At 39.4% G+C, this 19,613-nt stretch overlaps 1 protein-coding gene across 1 annotated transcript; it reads right to left on the reverse strand.

The window, feature by feature from the left end:
- Positions 1–1,529: 1,529 nt before the first annotated feature.
- Positions 1,530–17,724, reverse strand: exosc10 (exosome component 10). Its single transcript, XM_042492591.2, has 25 exons — positions 17,535–17,724; positions 16,264–16,400; positions 15,307–15,430; positions 15,115–15,219; positions 14,758–14,917; positions 14,562–14,670; positions 14,399–14,474; positions 14,205–14,315; positions 12,838–12,981; positions 11,688–11,878; positions 10,937–11,093; positions 10,607–10,755; positions 10,398–10,448; positions 9,157–9,268; positions 8,975–9,022; positions 8,790–8,865; positions 7,206–7,315; positions 7,025–7,117; positions 6,867–6,935; positions 6,666–6,771; positions 6,512–6,585; positions 2,208–2,391; positions 2,024–2,088; positions 1,865–1,941; positions 1,530–1,774 (listed from the first exon to the last, which is right to left on the reverse strand). The coding sequence occupies exons 1-25, from the start codon at positions 17,658–17,660 to the stop codon at positions 1,744–1,746; spliced, it is 2,685 nt and encodes an 894-aa protein (XP_042348525.2). The 5' UTR covers positions 17,661–17,724; the 3' UTR covers positions 1,530–1,743.
- Positions 17,725–19,613: the final 1,889 nt, after the last annotated feature.

Below are 19,613 nucleotides of genomic sequence, written 5' to 3' on the forward strand. Positions count from 1 at the left end.
GCTGGTAATTCACTTGGATTATTTTCATTAAGGCTCAGGAAAAAAAACAGAATATTTGCAACTCAATGACCACTTTGAAAACTCCAGTTGCTGATGAAAATCACATGAAACCAAAGGCTCAAGAAAACTAAACATGAGCTTTGTTGTGAGTCGTCTTTGTTTGTTTGTTTTGGGCAACTGTCAAGTCACTATTTTAATGATGGCGGTTATATCCAGAGGATAAAGTTAACTAAAAGGTTGTCAGTTTGGTGTTTGATTAAGAGCTTAACTGACCTGAAAAAGTATAATCAGCAAGTACAAGTAAAATAAATTATTGGGCAGAGTGGGCCCTTTCAGACAGATATATTATTATATCCATTATAATACTGGAATATTATTACTGATGCTTTAACACTTAAGCATTTCAGTGTTATAGCTGGTGGATGTGTAATTGTGTTCAACTTCTTTATGCTGAGGAATAGTTGAATATGGAAAAGTTTTACATTTTATGAATCGATCGTGTTTTTTTTGTAAAACCTTAATCTGCAAAGTCAATAAAACCTGCTGTTAGATGAATTAAGAGGTGTAAACAGTGTAATATATCCCCCTGAAAAGTAGTGAAGTGCAAGTATTTAGCTGCATTACATTTACATACTCAACTAAAAAAAGGAACCTAGTACTTGATAGTACTTGACTTAATGTGTTCAATAACTTAGTACATGTCCATGGTTTTGGTATATGATATTTGGCAGTCACATATGGCTAATACTTTACTTGTCCACATACTTTTGGCACTATGATGAAAGTTCTGGTAATGGGGTCACCCTCCCAATTACATTTGCATTAAAGACCGGATCACGCTGTCATGGTTTTCATATGTTAATCCTTTGGAGGAACATTTTCACTTTACAGCAAATATCCACCAGAGTTTACACGTCGGCGAGAGTCACCACCAATTACATGTTTTTTAAAAGACAAGATAAATATGTATCCTTTTGAAACAGTCAGACACTTTTTTGTTGACATTGAGAGTTTGGATATGCTAAGTTTGAGTTTCCCTGCTGACAATCCACTTGCACTACTTTAAAATAGGGCTGTCCCTATTAACATTTAAGGGGCTTCAAAGCTTCAGGAGTGATTACTCAAGGATATTTGAAGAATCGGCAGGATGCAACATTGCATTATATACATGTGAGAGGTTAATAGAGAGGGAGTAGAGAAAGGGAAAGATGGACTATTGCGAGCACTGTTTCTGTTTCATCACTAGATAGACAGCGAGTGCTTCACCACAGTTGCCAGCTGCGAAAAACCGTCTGCCACTCTTTTCTGACACCACTGCCAGCTTCTTTGAGTTTTTCCCCCATTTTAGTGGTGAAAAAACACAACTGATTCAGATGTTGATTACCACGGCAATGATCGAAGCTTCAAAGCATTCGAGTCAGCCCTATTTTATAGTTAATATCAGTGGTGATATTGGTGAAGAATGGTCTGATTATGATACTGCTTGATCAAAATTAAAGTTTTTTTTTATTTTAAATAAAGGCAAAAACTTTTTTCCTCTAAAATCATCTTTAATAAAGAGGACTTGGTTCCACATATTTACAAGGTGAACTGTTACACAGATGGAAGAAAATGCACTTTGACATTCATTAAATATTGAAATACTGAATTTCTCTTTCAAGACAGAAAAAAACGGGAACATTGTTTCTGCATGATGAAAAGCAAAGTTTTAAAGTAAGACAGAAAATAGCATCAAAGAGAGTTTTATCTTTTTGGCCAGTTATGCCGGAATCCTCTGCAGAGAAGAAAAAGACAGAACGGTTAATGTATTGGGATTTTTGAATTTGCACATGCAAAGAAATTACTGTTTATTGTACAAGTTTACCTATCGGATTTTCCAGCCAGGTACGACATACTTCGGTTTCCATCCCCAAAATTGGATTTTTGTCCCTTGGGAGTTTTCTGTCAGATAAAAGATTTAAATTTGTCGAGTACTCGTAAAATACATATGGTTGAATAAACAAATTAATTATCAAACAAATACCTTCTTCTTAAAATCATGGGCTTGCCGGTTTGGATCAAACTGTGTGTTGTCTTTTGTTTTGGTACCTGAAAAATGAACACAGGTGTGATGAATTTTTATTTTCTTTCATATATAAGAAAGTGTAACTTAGTTTAAGTAAGTATTGGGGTGTCCGATGCGATGGAATAAAACCACAGATGCATACCGGCAAAGACTTTGAGATCTGACTGACTGTAGTCGAAGGGCTTGAAGCTGTCTTGGGGAGGCATTTCTGTCTTCTCCGGTTTCTCTGCAGATTTCATTAGTTTCTTACTCGGTTTTGGAGTTGACTCTCCGGGTTCACTGGCGACCCGCTCTCGTTTCTGTCCTCCGCCGCCTTTTGCAGATTCCTAATGAAATTGGTCAGTCAAGTCAAACTTTAATATCCCACCAGGGGAAATCTGGTTGCAGCCAGGTGTTTAAACACATTTGTCATTAAAAAAATAAATCACATGATGCAACAATCTAGACAAATAACAAGTACGATCAGTACAAATTCAAGATCACTTTAAGTGAAGACAGAGCAAGAAACAGCTAAATGCTGAATATGTGAAGTGCTTAGGTGCTGAGATCACAAGCAAATTCAGGCTACTAACTGCTGTGCAAGCAAAAGAGACTACAATACATGAACATTTAATAAATGTATTCTTAAAAGTGTAAATATGTAACTTGTTAAACTATTGAGATAATGAACAACGTTGTTTGACTGTTCTAGTTCTGTTTTTGTTACAAGTAATCAAACAGCACTCTATTATTATTTGTAATATTTTGATATTCTGAGACTTATTTATTTATGGTGCACCATAGCACTGGGTAAGAGAAAATACATCAAGGAAATCTTTAAGAGTTTAAATGGGATTATAAAGAGACTGAAAATAACAGAGAGAATTTGCCAAACACATTATGTTTTCCTCTGCTGCATACTTGGCAGAAATATTTCTTTGCAACTCACACAACAGTCTTATACCGTAAAGGCCTCTGATTGAAGTTATTATATTGCATTGACCTACTCATGTCAACATTATACTGACTCATTATTAGAGACCAAACAGCCTGAAGTTGAAAAACAAGCTTTTGCCTCCATCTAAAGGTTGAAATTTTCACCTTGCTTCACGCTCTGCAGCATTTAGTTGTTAAATCGGAATCCATCAGAGATCACTGTGTGGTGTCACCAGACAAACACAGACACCATTCAGTTTTTTAACCTGCAGAAATCAGTGAAACACTCTTTTGCCACTGACGGTGTGCAGTCGGTCTCCAAGATGACACCGACGTTCAATCTCTGCAATATCTTAGTTAGTTAAAACAAGGTGGCTGCTTGGGGTAAAAAAGAACACTGCAACATCATTACATTATTGCAATGGACAATAATGTAGCTTTAAGAAATTTAAATTAAAATGTTGACTTCTACAGTTGTAGTTATGTGGCCAAGGTGTAGCTTCATGTCAATATCCCAAAATCTACAGTTAATTTTTGAGTGTTTAAACAAGGAACCCGCTTCCCTTGGTTTGCACAAACTAGCATAGTTTTCCTGAGGGCAGGGTAATTCAAAACTGCTTCACATTACAACACTACAAACTGGTGTTGTCAAAACTATCAATTTACTGATACTAATCAGCTCTGAATATTTGAAACAGTATCAGTGCTTATTTTCTGCAGTATTGATACACTGGTATTAGCTCCGCTTTCTGGCTTTCTCTTATTATTAAAGTTTACTACAGTTATTCTGCTGTTATCTGCTACTTACCAAGAAAAAAGTCATCATCGTGTTATAGCCTTGTTACATTTGTCTTTCAATAGAAATCTTAGACTGTGCGCTCTCTATGTCAATAAATCCAAGTGGTATTGAAAATGGTATTGAATATCATCATTTTTCAAGATATTATATCATAAATAGAATGGAATCGAACTCAATGAACACAATGAACAGTTAAGTTTCACTTTCACTGCGCCTGGTCTTCTGCTGCTCTGTCTGTGATAACAGTACGCTCCATACGAGAGGTGCGCTGAATAATGGCATATATATATATATATATATATATACACATACAGTATATGTGTGTGTGTGTGTGTGTATATATATATATATATATATATATATATATATATATATATATATATATATACACACACACACACATACAGTATGTGTGTGTGTGTGTGTATATATATATATATATATATATACACATACAGTATATGTGTGTGTGTGTGTGTGTATATATATTAGTGCTGGGCTGTTAACGGCGTTAACGTGCTGCGTTAACGCGGATTCTTATCGCGCGATAAGGAAATTATCACGCGATAAACTATTCACTAAGTAGGGTCTATACAGTGAGCAAGGCACCAATTTCACTTTGTTGTTTAAGCGCGGATGTATACCTGGTTGAATTACGCGGAGGGGGCGTGAACAAGGCGGAAGCTGGTCTGCCTGAGTGACTGGAGTGATTGGCTCAAGCCGTGTCACAAAGCTGCTGACTGTTAATGGTCTTCTTCATGACCTCTAATGTAGGCCCACAGTTCAGTTAGGGTCATGTTATCAGAGGCTGCGCCCTCTGCTGTTCATTCCAGTTAGCAGGAAAAAGCTTTTTCCACATGGAGACAGAACCTGTGTTCCTAAATGTCTGTGTTTGACAAAATAAAAAAAAGTTAAACACCAAAGTAAATCTTATGGGACATTATTTTTCTTTACCAAATATTATAGTAGAACAGCTTTCTCAAGCAGTTTGTGATGCATTTTCATCATTTAGATAGATAGATATTATTTTGAATGTCTTTGGCAAAATTCAAATCTATAATTTTAATCTAGATTAATCTAGATTAACTACAGGATTGCAGTGAGATTAATCTAGATTAAAAAAAATAATCTATGCCCAGCACTAATATATATATATATATATATATATATATATATATATATATATATATATATATATATATATGCAATTTGCTAAAAAATCTACTTGTGGCAGCAGATGATTTAAGGAAGGTATGGGAAACACTGATCGAGGCTGTAAACTGCGATTCAGTGCTCAAAACATCCCTGTTCGTCATTCTTATTGATACATTTGATTAGGGAATGTCAATGATTTATATTGACATCAGTTGTTTCTACCAACATGTTTAATTTGACCAGTGGAGTCATGTAAATTATAGCGAAAAATCACAACAAGTATTCTCAAGACACTTCATACATGGCAGGTCTAGCTCATATTCTTTAATTTACAGAGAGCCAACAAATCCCCCACGAGAAAGCACTTGGCGACAACAGCAAGAAAAAAAACTTCCTTTAAACAGGCAGAAACCTCGAACAGAAACAGGCTCTATGTGGGCGGCCATCTGCCTTGACCGGTTAGGTTGACAGTTAATTAGTTTTTGATGCAACTGTTGGTGAACAGGGTGCAGGCAAAAGAGCAAACCAGCGACGTTGGCGTCCGATCAGAGCACACGCCCTTCATAATATCAATCATAGTATCAGTGCAGGCGAAGCTTTGGAAAGCTGGAAAGATTTCTTTCAAACTGAAATTAGACGAGAAAACTTCACTGCCAAAGTGGCAGCTGAAACTGACAGTTATCCAGCAGAGCCAATATTTGCCTGCAGTTGGCAGGTTGACGAGTGTTACTTTCAAGTGCCGCTGCCAACACTTCTGACTATAACGCATGCCATCAGACGGTGCCAGCGCGCTTATCTGAAGCTGCTGTTTCAGCTTAAAACGAACTTTTCACTTAAGCCATCATCACACAATGGACTGCTGTGGTGTTCACCATTACTGTGTGCACTGGCAACTGGTCGCTCGAAGATCACACAGTGACAGGCAGAGGAGTGGTGGTGCCACCAGCAGGGTCAGAGGCGAGAGTCAAACGGTGGTGACAGTTCGATCTGTTCTCCAGCACCGTGGACAGAAGACAAAGTACAGAGACTCTGGTTTAACTGAGCATTTAAGACAGAGCGGAAACACCATATGGTGGCAAGAGCGTGCAGAAGGAACAAAACGGGTGGGTGCCGAGCAATACCCCAGACAGACGGAGCTAACAGAAAGCGGGCTCTCGGGCAGAAAGTAGCTATTGTTTTTCCCCAGGAGGCAAGAAAAGCATTTGACGAGCGGAGGACGCATCTCTAATGCTGCAATCCCACGCTGTGTGTTCTTCTTCCCCAGGCACATCATGTGACAGATATAAATATTAAAAGGCCACTGACATTCCGGTGCTGCAGACTGGCAGCAGTGGTTCACTCGCTTGTGAGTCACCATATTTATGCGCAGAAATAACAGCCATGTCTTCAGAAAATGGAGGGCATTGCAGAGGGTTAAACTGCCTATTACAGCGATATCTTTAATAAGCTGTGCCAGGCTGGGTGAATATAACACTCGTGTTTTTTTAGGATGTGTACCTTCCCAACAGGGACAAACTGACAGAGTGCAAAGCCTATGTGAAGTAGCTTAGAGGAAATGGAGAGAGTGAATGACTCACCGCCGCTTGCTGGCGAACAGTGGCAACATTCTGGAGAGACTCCTGGTAGCTCTGCTTGGCCTTGTTTCTTTCCTCTGTGGAAATCAACATTAAAATACAATGTGAAATGTTGTTTCAAAGCAGTGAAAATTAAGAGAAAGTTTGAGCCCATTACCTGCCACTTTCTTCATGTGTTCCTTTGCTTCTTCCTTGGCTTTCCTCTTGGCCTCCAACTCCTTCTGTTGCTGTTCCATACTCTGCAGTTTCCATCTTTTACTAATCTGTAGACGTGAAATAAAACGGTGATAAACATTTAAAAATTCGGTTGAAGATGAATAAGGCTGGATGTGGAGGAAATTCTTGAGCTAGTTTTCACCTCAAATATTTTTGAAGATGGGTCAAACTTGGCATTCTTGCTGATGTGCACATCACTGGATGGCAAGTACTGAAATTATAAAAAAGACAATTAAACAGTGTTTGTCTGGTTAATTAAAATAAAAAAATACTGAGGGTTGATCACCGGTCATCGCTTACCATTCTGAAAGGGTTTTCAAAAGACTCGATGATGCGTCTGGCTTTATTTTGAGCCACGGAGAGAGACTCCTGGTCAATCTGTGTTTCCAGCTCCTTCAAAAAGGACACCGTTCTCACATTAGGTATCACAGCTGCATAGAAATTAAAAGCTGAATATAGTAAACTTAAAGTTGATATCTACCTCAAACTGAGTGATTTTGGCTGGGGCCCAAAGGCCACTTATTTTCTGTGCATCAGCATCCGTTTTGCACTCATCCTCCGAAAAGAGAATCCCCTGTTTGACTGGCAGTTCTGAAAATAAATATAATAGAGGTTGAATGAGTTAAATGTTAAAGTGATAGTTTGGGTTTTTTGACGTGGGGTTATATGGGGTACTTATCTATAGTCAGTGTGTAACATACAGTAAATGACGGTCTGCACACTCCCCGTTCTGAGAAGCAGGCTGGAGTCAAACACGGAAGTTAAGCAATGTACTGCTGTGGATGGAGTCAGCAACAAAACGTAGTTTGGCCACCTAAAAATAGTCCTGAGTCTGGCTTTAAAGACAGAGATATAACGGCTCCATTTTTCCATCAGAAATCAGTGTCTGACATTAAGGTTAAGCTGTGAAAATACTCTCAGTATAGTCTACATTTAAACTGATAGGGTTAGGGGTTGGGGTTAGGGTTAGCACTGTGTTTTTGGGTTTTTTTTTGGTGGGACCTTTTATAAGTGGCTGTAATATATTTTGTTGCTGACCCCATCCACAGCAGTACATTGCTGAGCTTCCATGTCAGACCCCAGTTTGCTTCTCCAGAGTTGGGGCGTGCCTATCCCTTTAAAGTAAAACTTTACTCCCAAAATGATCATTGTTATGTCAGTCACACAACCTGTGCTAGGTTGAATTCAGGAGGAAGTGTTTTTCAGGCGTGCCTCAATGGAAGCGAAGAATCCAAAAAGGCGTTAATTCTTAGTGAACTGAAGTCATAGTGGTCTACATTTCACAACAGCAAATTTTCTTACTGTCCTCCTAACTGTTCGGAAACCCTCACAATATGTGTGCAGTATCATCCAAGTCTAAAGTGCAAGGTAAAAGTTGCAGGCACAAAACAAAGCCAGCAACTGACCATAAAAGTGAATCAACTCCATTAAAACTCACAATAAAACCTCCTAAAATAATTACGATAAAGAATAAACCTGCAAAAGACACAAAGACATGTGACCCAGACAATAAAACACATATAAAACAAACAACAATAGATAAACCAATGAACCAGTAAAAGTAAGAACCCACCAGAGTTAAAACCAATAAAAGAAATAAATTCAAATAAATAAATAACATAATATTTATCATGTAGTAGACTGTGACTTCCAAACATATGCATCCACTTAAACAGTGCAGGTGCACTACTCTTTCATGCATGAGGCGATTTATGCTGAAGTGTTTTAAATATTACAGTTTTAGTAAATATGCATGTGTTTGGGAAGTACTGAGCATTCAACCGAGTAAAAAACACTTAGGTTATATTGCACAAATTGTTTGCATATATGTGAACAGATGCTTTGATATAGTTTTGCTGTTGTTGAACCCATACCTTTATGACTTCGATTCATCAAGAATGCTCACCTTTTTTTGTAGATTTAATTCATCATGTAGGCATGCAAAAAAAGCAAAGCTTTCTTCACAGATTTAACATACCACAGGGGGAGTTACTGACATACAATGATCCAATGGGAGTTGAAATATTCCTCTAAATGCCACAGCATGTACAAGTATCCAGCTTACCATTAGGAGAATAGTGGTGGAGATCACTCTCAGAGACCCTGGATGTATCATGCGGGCCAAACAATGTGACCTCTGGCTGAAAAATAACACAAGATGACACGTATTTCATCTCAGTCGCGGTTTCTTTGACAAACACTAATAGCAAAATAAAAAATTCCATCTGGTTTAATTCATTTTTAACCAACCTTTCTTATGGGTGTGAGTCCTTTCGTCTTTTGAGCTGCTACCTCAGCCTGTGTAAAGTGTAGAAAACCACCGTGTTTGATTTATTCATTGACCTTTTTTGACAAATGACTCAACAACACAAACACTGACACTACACCAGCAAAAAAAAAAAATCCCACTGCCACCACTCATCGTTTCTCACCTTAAGGAGAGGCATTTCTCTGGCTTGCTGCACTAACAAATGCAGCTCATTGACCTGCTGCCTCACCAGCGGGGGTACAGGGTTACAGCACGCAATGATGCCCTGAGGCTCTCTGAGGAGATACAGACAAAATACTGTGCTGGGGGTTATGAATAAAAACACTAAACTCTCCTGCACTAAAGGGAGAAAACAACAAACACTGAGAATGAATCAGTTTTGAAGGGACACTACACCCCAAAATAAATACACAGTTTTCCTCTTGCCTGTGGTGCTATTTATCAGTCGACTGCTTTGGTGAGAGTTGACGAGTGTTGGAGATATTGGCCATAGAGATGTCTGCCTTCTCTCCAATATAATGGAACTAAATGGCACTCTCCTTGTAGTAATCAAAGCCCCCCCAAAAAAATACATCTGAAAAACTTAACAGCCTGTCTCTTCCAAGAAGTAATGAGTTGGTTATTCAACATAATAACAGCACTCTGCGTTGTGGGCAGGTAGATGTCGGAACTATTTTCTTTCTACTGAGCTACATCAGACAACCGAATCAGTGCGGAGGGAAGCATGCATCTACACATGGACTCGAGGCTCCTGCTCGTGACAGCGTAAGATATAAACATCAATGGCGTCCTCCTTGGCTGAGCTGTAACGTTAGCCAGCTCAGTGGTGCTATGTGAGTTAGTAGTCAGTAGATGCACGCTTCCTTCTGCGCAGTGATACTGTTGGTGGGTGTAATTTTAAAACAGCCACCAATGATGAGTTCAGGGCAGCGGTGGCTCAGGAGGTATAGCAGGTCATCCAGGTCGACGGTCGATCCTCTGCTCGTCCAGTCCGCGTGTCTAAGTATCCTTGGGCAAGACACTGAATCCCAAATTATTCACGATGGCTGTGAATGTGTATGTATGTTTAGAAAGCAGCAGGTGGCATCTTGTATGGTAACATCAGCCACCAGTGTGTGTGAATGGGTGATTTTAAAAAAAAAAAAGTGTTTTATGTGGTTAAAAGCACTAAACTAGTGCAAGTCCATTTACCATTTTTCAAACTTTAAGCACTTCGACCACAGGACAGAGTGCCATCTAGAGACATTATGTTGGAGATAAGGCAGACATCTCTACAGTCAATATCTCTAATACTCGGCAACTAACACCAATGCAATCTAGATTGATAAATAGCACTACAGGTAAGAGGAAAAATATGTGTTTTTGATTTTAGGGTGCTTTAAATGGGAAATGTTATTAACTCACTTTGGCAGCTCCTCAGATATCTTGATCATCATGTGAGGGGGCAGGACGTATCTATACATACAAACAACAACACGTTGAGACAGATGTCAAAAGATCATGAATGATTCTAAATGTGGGCTGCAGAATCTGGCCGGGCACAAACTATAAATAGGAAAACAGCTCTAGCAGATTTCCAGAACAGCGAGTCCATCCATTTCCAAACAGCCTACCCGGCGCTTTCATCTTCCTGCCTGGCCAGCTTGTCCCTCCAGGCAAACAGCAGTCTGAAGGCAGTGAGCTGCTGGGTGTTCAAAGACCTTTTCTGCTTCCTCAGCTGCTCCAAATATGACTCCTCTGTGAATATAGGCTTCACATATTTCTGTACGGAAGGAATTTGTGACAAATGTCAGAAAATGCAGATAATTACGGTGTGGAAATTTTTAAAATATGACGGCAATAAAAGTGCTAAACTACTGGATACAGAATAGGGGAACAGGAGTACAGGAGCTGATTTTTGAGTGTTAATTTCACTCTAATGGTGTATGAAGTGAGGAGCTCACCTTCAGAGAAATGTCTTTGCTCTTGTTCCACACACTCTGCAGCAGGCCAGGCTGTCCGTGGTTGGAGTCCAACAGCTTCGCCCTCACACAGTCGTAGATGTAAAGGAGGTAGTGGGTGTCTGCCTGCGCGTACTGGACCATCTCATCTGGCAAAGGGCTGCAGGGCAAAGATATGAGACATGGTTTGTCTCAAGTCAAAAATAATCAGTGTTCCTACAGCTAAAGGCAAGCAAGAGTTAAGACTTTTAAAGTTGTTTTAATGGCAAACATAATTGCATTTAAGACCAGTTTTAAAATATACAAAACTGGAAAAAGACAACATGAACCACCATCAGTTGCTTGGGTTTAGGCAGAACTTTGCCCAGTTATTTATTCTAACATAGAACTTTTTGGTGACATCAATGCAAGACGCATTTGGCTTTTTTGATAAAGTTACCAGTTATTTTAACATTTTACAGTGCAACATCAGAAAAATAAGATTTAAATCATCCTATTTCCCATATCTTAGCATTTTTAAGATTTTTGTAAGGTTGACTTAAGACATTGTAATACCAATTAAGGTGTTATTTCTATATTATATAATTCAATGTGACTTTTACGGATGTACGGGAGCCCTGATAATCTTGTTGTACGAATAATATTCTAAACTATATGACATACATGATGGATTTTTTTTCTGTTAAGAGATTGATAGGAAATAAACAATAATTATTAAAGGAAGAAGTATCAACTAGTCCTGTCATCTGCATACCGAATTCTCCAGTCAGCCAGCTGATAGCGTTTGTCTGAGTCCACACTGCAGAAATGTTTGAGTAGGTGATCTAGAGAATGTCTGGCCAGGTTCAGAGCCCGGCTGGCCTGGTGCGTGTCAAAAAGATTGACGACATACAAGCCGAAGTCCCTCTGGAGCCAATCCATGTCAGAGTCAGCACCGTGAAATACCTGAGAACAGCAGAGAAAGGACCTTCAGCTGAAACCTGTCTGGAGAGGTACCAACTTATTTTGAGAAAAAAAATTGAACCAAAAGTATCAGGGACACACCATGCAACATTTCTTCGTTTGGATTCTTTTCACAGATCTCTCAGCGGTTCAAGCCCACACAACACACGTTTTCACAGGTATCCTATGGTGCGTGAGTCACAGCGGCTCCCACACACCGCAGGACATCTGCCAACTTTATCAAACATGTTTGAAAACTTTGTGGCTCTGAGACACCTCAAAGGAATTCAGGCTCCGACACTTTCAAGATTGAATCTTTATAAACTTTACACTACCACGCTGGTGGAGAGTCTCCTATCCAAGCTGCTATCTCATTTAAATATGAGATGACGAGACAGTTCAGATGCAGCCAGTTCATAAGGTACGCTGAGCCGTCTTCAATTTCATCTGCTTAAAAAAATATTCCCTTGAGACTAGTGTAAGGCCATTTTAATTACTGAGATTTGGGAATGTGATGACAAATTAGACAGAGCTTTATGATGCAGACAAATATGACAAGCAGAACAAGTGATCAGACCACCAGGCAGGTTCTCTTTAAATATCCTCACTTTAATTATCTAAAACACTTATTTGAAAGCAAAACTCAAAGGGGAATTCACCAAAAATATCCGTCATAACTGTCCACAGCAACAAACTTTAATGATGAAGTTGCTGAATAAACTGTTAAAACAGACTTAAAACAGAGAGCACATGGGAACGTCAGCAAAAACTATGAGATAAAACTGAGGTTAAAAACAACGTTAAAAAATAATAAAATTTACTTTTAAAAAAGCCACACAGAGCTTGCTGTTGCCCATTTTGAGGACAATTCTAATCAAACATGTCATTTCATCTTCCTTTTAGACAGTTAAAGTCAAAGAAAAGGATGCAGAAGCAAATAAGTTGTGGAGCGGTTCCATTACCTTGACAATAGCCGGGTCAGTGAATGCCTCGTTGAGGATGTACAACTCGCTGCGGAGCTCTATGGTGTCGATGATGAAGTCCTCCTCTCTGGTGGAAATCTGCATCAGACAAGTGATGCCAAGGAAACTCCTGTAGGAGTGGTGCTGCAACGGAGAATAGGGTCTCAATAAAAACACTACCTGTATGTTGCTCGGTTGTTTAATAGGATCACATTGTATTGAAGGTATTGTACTGGTAACTGTGCCCAACCCCTGTACATCCAAGGGTGTCTACAGGTATCAGACACTTAAACTTCATGCTTTTTAAGACCTTTACAAGACACTTTCTGACCAAATTTAGGACAAATTTGTTGACAAATCATTTTTTTCTCATCCAAACAATTCAAATAGGAATTAAAGTTAGTAAACACGTGGCCCCGTGCAGAGACAAGTGAGTTAGGTTAATCTACAATTTGTAAGGAGCCTATAAAATAAAAAGACAGTATTCAGTTCAGTGGTGGGTTTTAAGATTTGCAACAGCAGAAATATTCACATAGAAGAGCTTGACTTAATTTTGACAAAACGAAATAAAATAAATGAAACTAGATAAATTATTCGTGGCACAGCATCTTCAGTTGTTCCCAATGAGGAGAGAGCATATGCAGCCTCGTGCAGCTGCCTAGAAGAGATGCTGTGCCTAGTGTCTTTTTCAGAGCACTCAGGCTTTTTTGTGTGCCCGCTCCGAGTGCTTGTAGTTTAAAATCTCTGGACTTTTCAGAAAAATGTACGTGTTGTTGCTGCCTCTGGTTAAGCTACTGTCTAACCCGAGCTGTATATGTCAGAGAGCAACTATCACAACAAATGACAGAAAAGCAGATGTGGGAGCAGATGAGCCAGACACTGAATGCTGCAGGATGTTATTGCGCCTCACTGTGTGTACTGTAAGCTTGTTTGATGTGTAGGTTGTGCAGGTTCCCACAGATGGAGACTGTGCCTGGATCGTGGGTCGTGGTTGCACTGCTGCTGTGGTCCTGCCTGATGCCTGCCACTACTGCTATTAATATTAGTCACAATTCTACTATTGCTATACACATGTGATTATTATCACGACATACTGTGTATTATAATATATACATATAACATATATACAATCACAGAATACCATTATTATTGATACTAATATTATTGTTTTAGTTGGTGTTGTTATTGGTGTTGCTACTGCTGTGCATTTCTTTTTCTATCTCTGTATCATTTTGTCATATGGATAACTGTAATATTATTATGTTGATCTGTTCTGTACACACGACATCTACTGCACGTCTGTCCGTCCTGGGACCCCCCCTTTTTAAAGGACAGACACACTGCAAGAACTTTTTCTGATCCCGTACCTCAAGGTCCACTGCAAATTCAGACAACTTGCACAGCTTCTCATTCAGAGCCACCAGATCATCCAGGGCATCAATGAAGGAGCACTTGGTCTCTGCGACTGGTTTGTACATCTAAAAATAATCCACATACGGCAGATTTAGTAGAGGCCTAATCAACAATGAGAGGATCATATTATGGGATCACTTGAACTTACCTGCGGTTCTGGCTTGGAAAGAAGGCTTTCTGGTATTGTCAGATGATCTAGCTCATATTGGTATGGATGTGCAAACCTACATGGATCAGAATCACAAGATAAGATGGAGAAAGAGAAGCAGGAAAAAACAAACAAACGTGCTAATATGAGAGATAACTCTTACATGTCTTCAACGAGTTCCTGAGTTCTCTGCTGGTGAATGAAGTCAGCCAGAGCAGCTGGCACATCCAGGTCCTCAGGTCTCTGTTTACGGATTTGTTTGTTTGTGAAATCTACGATTGGAGAGAAAGCAGGTTACAAATGTTTGTGTGTCCGAACACAACAGATGGGAAGAACAGGAGAGGGAAAAAGTGTCTTACACGAAGGAAGAGGCTTTTTTGCATTGGGCTTGATGAAGATCTTTGGAATGAATGGTGTGTTGCTGTTGTCAACTTTCTCCTTGAATTTCAGCTGAGGCCTCGCGACATTTTTGGCGTGGAGCAGTCGGAACTTCTCAGCGCGACTGCCAAAGCCTGAACCCTGATCAATAAACGCATTGTTTATTAGAAGGTTTGAAGTACCGGTGTGAATATTCATCAAGTGTTAAAAAACCCCCCAAAAAACGCTCTTGTGCTTTAAGTGCTTAAATGCCATGACTGGCACATAATGTCTAAGCTTGAACACAGCCCAAAAAACTGGCATCTGCAGTATAAGAGCTGAGAGGTTAATTAGCCAACCGTGCGATTCCAGCTGGAAACTACAATCTTGGGAGGCTGAAACCCTGCAGGCATGACAGGCTGCTGGCTCCTGTTCACCCCGTCAGCTTCATCAAGAAGAATCCCCTGGAAATCAGATGCATGAGTTTGGTTAGTTTGCAAAAACTTATTCATGAAAAGAAATGTATACAACACCAAAGCTGGAGGTCATACCACTCTTTCGAGGATGACGTCATTTGAGTCCACAACCAAGTCAAACCTCTCCTCCAGCTCGGTGATCTTGTTCCGGTCTCTTGTGTGGGATCTGCAGCCGTGGTGATGCATTATCTGACTCATGCTGCCACAGGGAGACAGTGAAAAGAATTTATTTTACCTTTTGAGAAACTGCAAGTGGCAGGTTATGCAGCACAACCAACTCTTCTGTTTGCATGTCTGAGGCTCAGTCAGACGTGCTTTCAGCGTAGCAAACTTGCATTGATTCAGGATGTGATGTCAGTGGTCTGACAAAGGTAATCAGGAAATATTAAGTGGTGCATTCACTGGCTGTAAATGGGCTAGAAGAGTGATGCTGCAGTGTGTAGACTATTGCACAGACTAGGGTGAAAAGCCACAACTAGCTTAAATTTTCACAAACATGTTCAAAGGCAAGACACATTAAAACCATCTGTGTAAATTCAAATGCCTAAGTTCAACAAAGGTGAACTTTGACCTGCCAATATGCTGGAGGTCAACTGTCTCTGATCAAAGCGTGTCTGTATAATGGAGTTTGTGAGTTGCATGACAGGCTTTAGAGGTCCAGTAAGTAGGATTTAGGGGCACCTATTGGCAGAAATTGTATATAATATTCATAACTTCGTTTTCACTAGTTTACAATCACCTGAAAATAAGAATCAGGTTCAATCATTCATTTCTTTAGAGTGAGCCGTTTATACCTATGCATGGAGCAGGTCCTCTGCCACAGTGTCCACCATGTTGTTCTACAGTAGTCCACTATAGTTCTCCTACACGCTTGGCACACAGAACAAGTTTCAGTTCTGCAAACCTTAGCGCTAAATGCCACTAAATCCTACAAACTAAACCTTTGAGGAGGAGCTGATATTTGTAGAAATCGGAGCACATGTGCGACTAAGCCGAACATAAAAAAGAAGCAGCAACAAGGCATAAACTTACCAGTGCAAAAGCTTATCACCTTGACTTTCACAGAACTCCTGGAAGCCGGGGAAGCTCCTATAGAAATCATATTCATCTCCACTTTGAGGCAAGCCGGCGGATGCTTTGGTGGCAGATAACACGGCGCCCAAACCATACTGCAGAGGAGAGACAGTCTTAACTGTTAGTCAAAACTAATATAATGTGATATAGTGAAATAAAAAATGTGGTAGAGGGAAATATGTAATGTTAATATTGTTTTTTAGTTTAATGTCTAATATCAGGGTTTACACCACAAGGTCATCCCTTTACAGTGAAACAGGACAGTTACATATTATAACTTACATGAATGCAGTGTGTGTTTACCTTGTGTATTGACAGAAAATGTGTCCATTATAATTAAAAACAATTATTTTGCTATGTTATTTTCTAGTGACAGCTTCTCAACTTTTAGTTTTTGCTTGCTTTTCTCCATTTTGATCACTCTAAGTTAAAACGCTTCAATGTTTGGGACTGTTCATGATTTATGAGAGGGTAGCTCATGTTGCAAAATGAGAAAGGCACTTTAAATAATTTTGTGAGAACTGGATAAGGACTTTTGGCGTAGGGAAGGAACATTTTACTTGTGGCCACATTTTGATTTACTTTTAATACCATCTGAACCTTAAAACACATAACTGGGTTTTAAAGACATGTTCTTTTAAAAGTTTCAAAAACCACACCATTCATCACAGCCAGAAACTGTGAAATATCGTTATGTGTGGTGAGAGGAGGGTTATGAATCCCCCCCTTATATATATATATATATATATATATATATACATATATATTAATCTAAGTCACACCCCAGCTAACCCCCAACTGTGATACCTAAAGTAGTCCCTTAGCTCAGTTAAACAGCTTTTACATTAAAGCCATTTACTCAAGTGTGCGATTTTACAGCATCACTTTGAAACGTGTCAATATTTTTTTTTAACAAAACCATTAATCGATAGATAAGTTGAATATGCAGATTTATTTGCAGTTATGCATGAAAAGCTACCTGAAAACATACTCCTCGAGAGACATATTTCTCAGCTCCAAAAAGGCTCGACTCTCGTGATATCGACCATTACTTTGACAACGACTTATAATACAAAGAAAAATATGTCACCAGATAGCTGTTCATGACTTCTACCTGTACCTAACTTATAATGTGACACAGCCTGTAGCCAACAAGCACATCCACGTTGCTTCACTGCCTGTTAGCCTGAACTCATAAACTCTGCGTTCAGCCGGGTTTGCTCGCTTACTTTCACAAAAGCATCCGCGTCCTTAAAACCGGGACACAGGTCGCTTTTTTCCTCGTCGTTGGCGTCTGAACTGGTGTCTTGTGGGCCAATATTTGTAGAAACATTGCTCTTCGAAGAATCCATCATTTAGCTTGGTGCTGTGTACATGTGAGCCGCAGGAAGCAGCTCCCTTTCCTCAATGTTTTCTTCTGAGCTGCTCGAAAGGAGGCGGAGGGATACAAAGCGCCACCTAACGGCGCGGAGTGGACGGACTTTTTTTTAAATTTTTATTTATTTATTTATTTTTTACAATGTATTGAGATTGATACATGAACACAAGAAAAATGTTTGTATTTATGGCCGATTTTATTCCTGATTTTTTTTTTTCAGTTTTTGTTTCAATTATCAAAGCTTCTTTTTACAACAGCATTATTATTCACATGACATAATCACAAGGGATCGTTCTTTATTTATTTTATATTTATCCATAGTGAGAATAAAATAAAATAAAATGATGAAATGTCTTTATTTTAAGCTCTTATTCGTTTTGGGGGTTTTTTTTCTGATGAAAGCATTTGCTGCACATGATGTCCAAGAACCAAGTCCAAGGACTTTCTGATATATGAAAATCCAACTATAATTTCTATTTTTTACGGTCTCTGGCTACAAGAAATGGTGTAATTTTGACTCTCAAAAAAAACAAGCCTTTTAGCATGTTTTCCTAAAGAATTTGAAGTAAAATAAAGACAAAATACCAGCCATTTAAATTTGTATGCCCCTACCCTAAGCCAAAAAAAGGCGCTTAAAAATAATTTGTCATGCCTCCCCCTTTTTTGCACCAGCCCCTCCCCCGTCCACCCTCATAAAAAAATGAACAAAATGTACAGGTTATCCTTGAAATTGATGTTTTTTCCCTCCAGATTATATTATGTACTACTCAACATGACCCTGCGAATTGCCCTCTCGGGAACAAAAAAATGTTTTGATTTGAATGTCTTTGTTTCCACGCAGATTGAGATCCAACTCGAGACTGGTCACGAATCTTGCCTTTTTTTCCCCACTGCACAGCCAGGATTTGGTCCTCAATGTTTAATGCAGTGACACTGCAGACACTTCCACTGTACTGGCTCACCCATCCAACATGACTGTGGCACTGCACCAGGATGCTGGCACCATAAGGGGGCAGTATTGACATTTGCAATCTGCAGCAACTAATCTACAGCATCTGCACTGTGTTGGTGGGCTTTAGGGAGATGTCATAAAAACCAATCATGTCTTTGCCAATATCTCTGTTGAGGGCTATGTAAACCATATCTGAATGTCTGCATTTCGCAGTTTCCCGCAAAGGCCTGGCAGTAATGCTGTGGGTGCACTAATCATACGTGAATACCCTTCCATCAGTGTCTGGTGTGAAAAGAAGTAAGAGCAGCCTCATGTTGTGATTCAGCGGTCAATAGCATGTGAAGAGCCATTGCCAAAGTATTGACACAACAGCTCATTATGGATGATCTGTGGTGTGTGGGGAGAAACCTCTCTTTTTTTCACTTCCCCTTCCTATTGATCTCTTCACAGGGTCCTCTCCCTCCTATTATCTTAAAAGCATCTCTGCAACACTGGCTCAATCAATATTTCACAGTACCTTTCCATGTCATTCCCCTTGTTTCAGTGGAAAGCATCTGAACTTCTGCAGATATATGCTCAAATAATCCAAAGAAATTAATCAGTATTCTTTGCAAAAGCTGCTGCACAAAGCCAACTTTTTCATACATTAGTTTTAGATTGTGTTTTCGTCTAGCTGTTGCGTGTGATGTTCATATTCAAAACCTTAGATTCTTTGTGATGATAGTCCTTATTATGTCATAAAACAATTAGTATATGCAGCAAAAACCTTTATGAATGCGTTCTTTATCCACTGAATAGGGCATTACTGCTGCCATTTACTCTCATTTAACTGCTTTTTCATAATATTACACATTTTATAGCTTTGATGGTGCCCCAAGGCACCACTCAAATTCTTCCTGCAGTAAAAGACACTAAAACTGCTGATGCCGAAAATGACACCGTGCCACACATAACTCAAAGAAATCCGAGAGAAAAATC

This window comes from Plectropomus leopardus, chromosome 9 (assembly GCF_026936395.1).
Source record: "Plectropomus leopardus strain MGB_pleo_1.0 chromosome 9, ASM2693639v1, whole genome shotgun sequence".
NCBI classification, from domain to species: Eukaryota; Metazoa; Chordata; class Actinopteri; order Perciformes; family Serranidae; genus Plectropomus; species Plectropomus leopardus.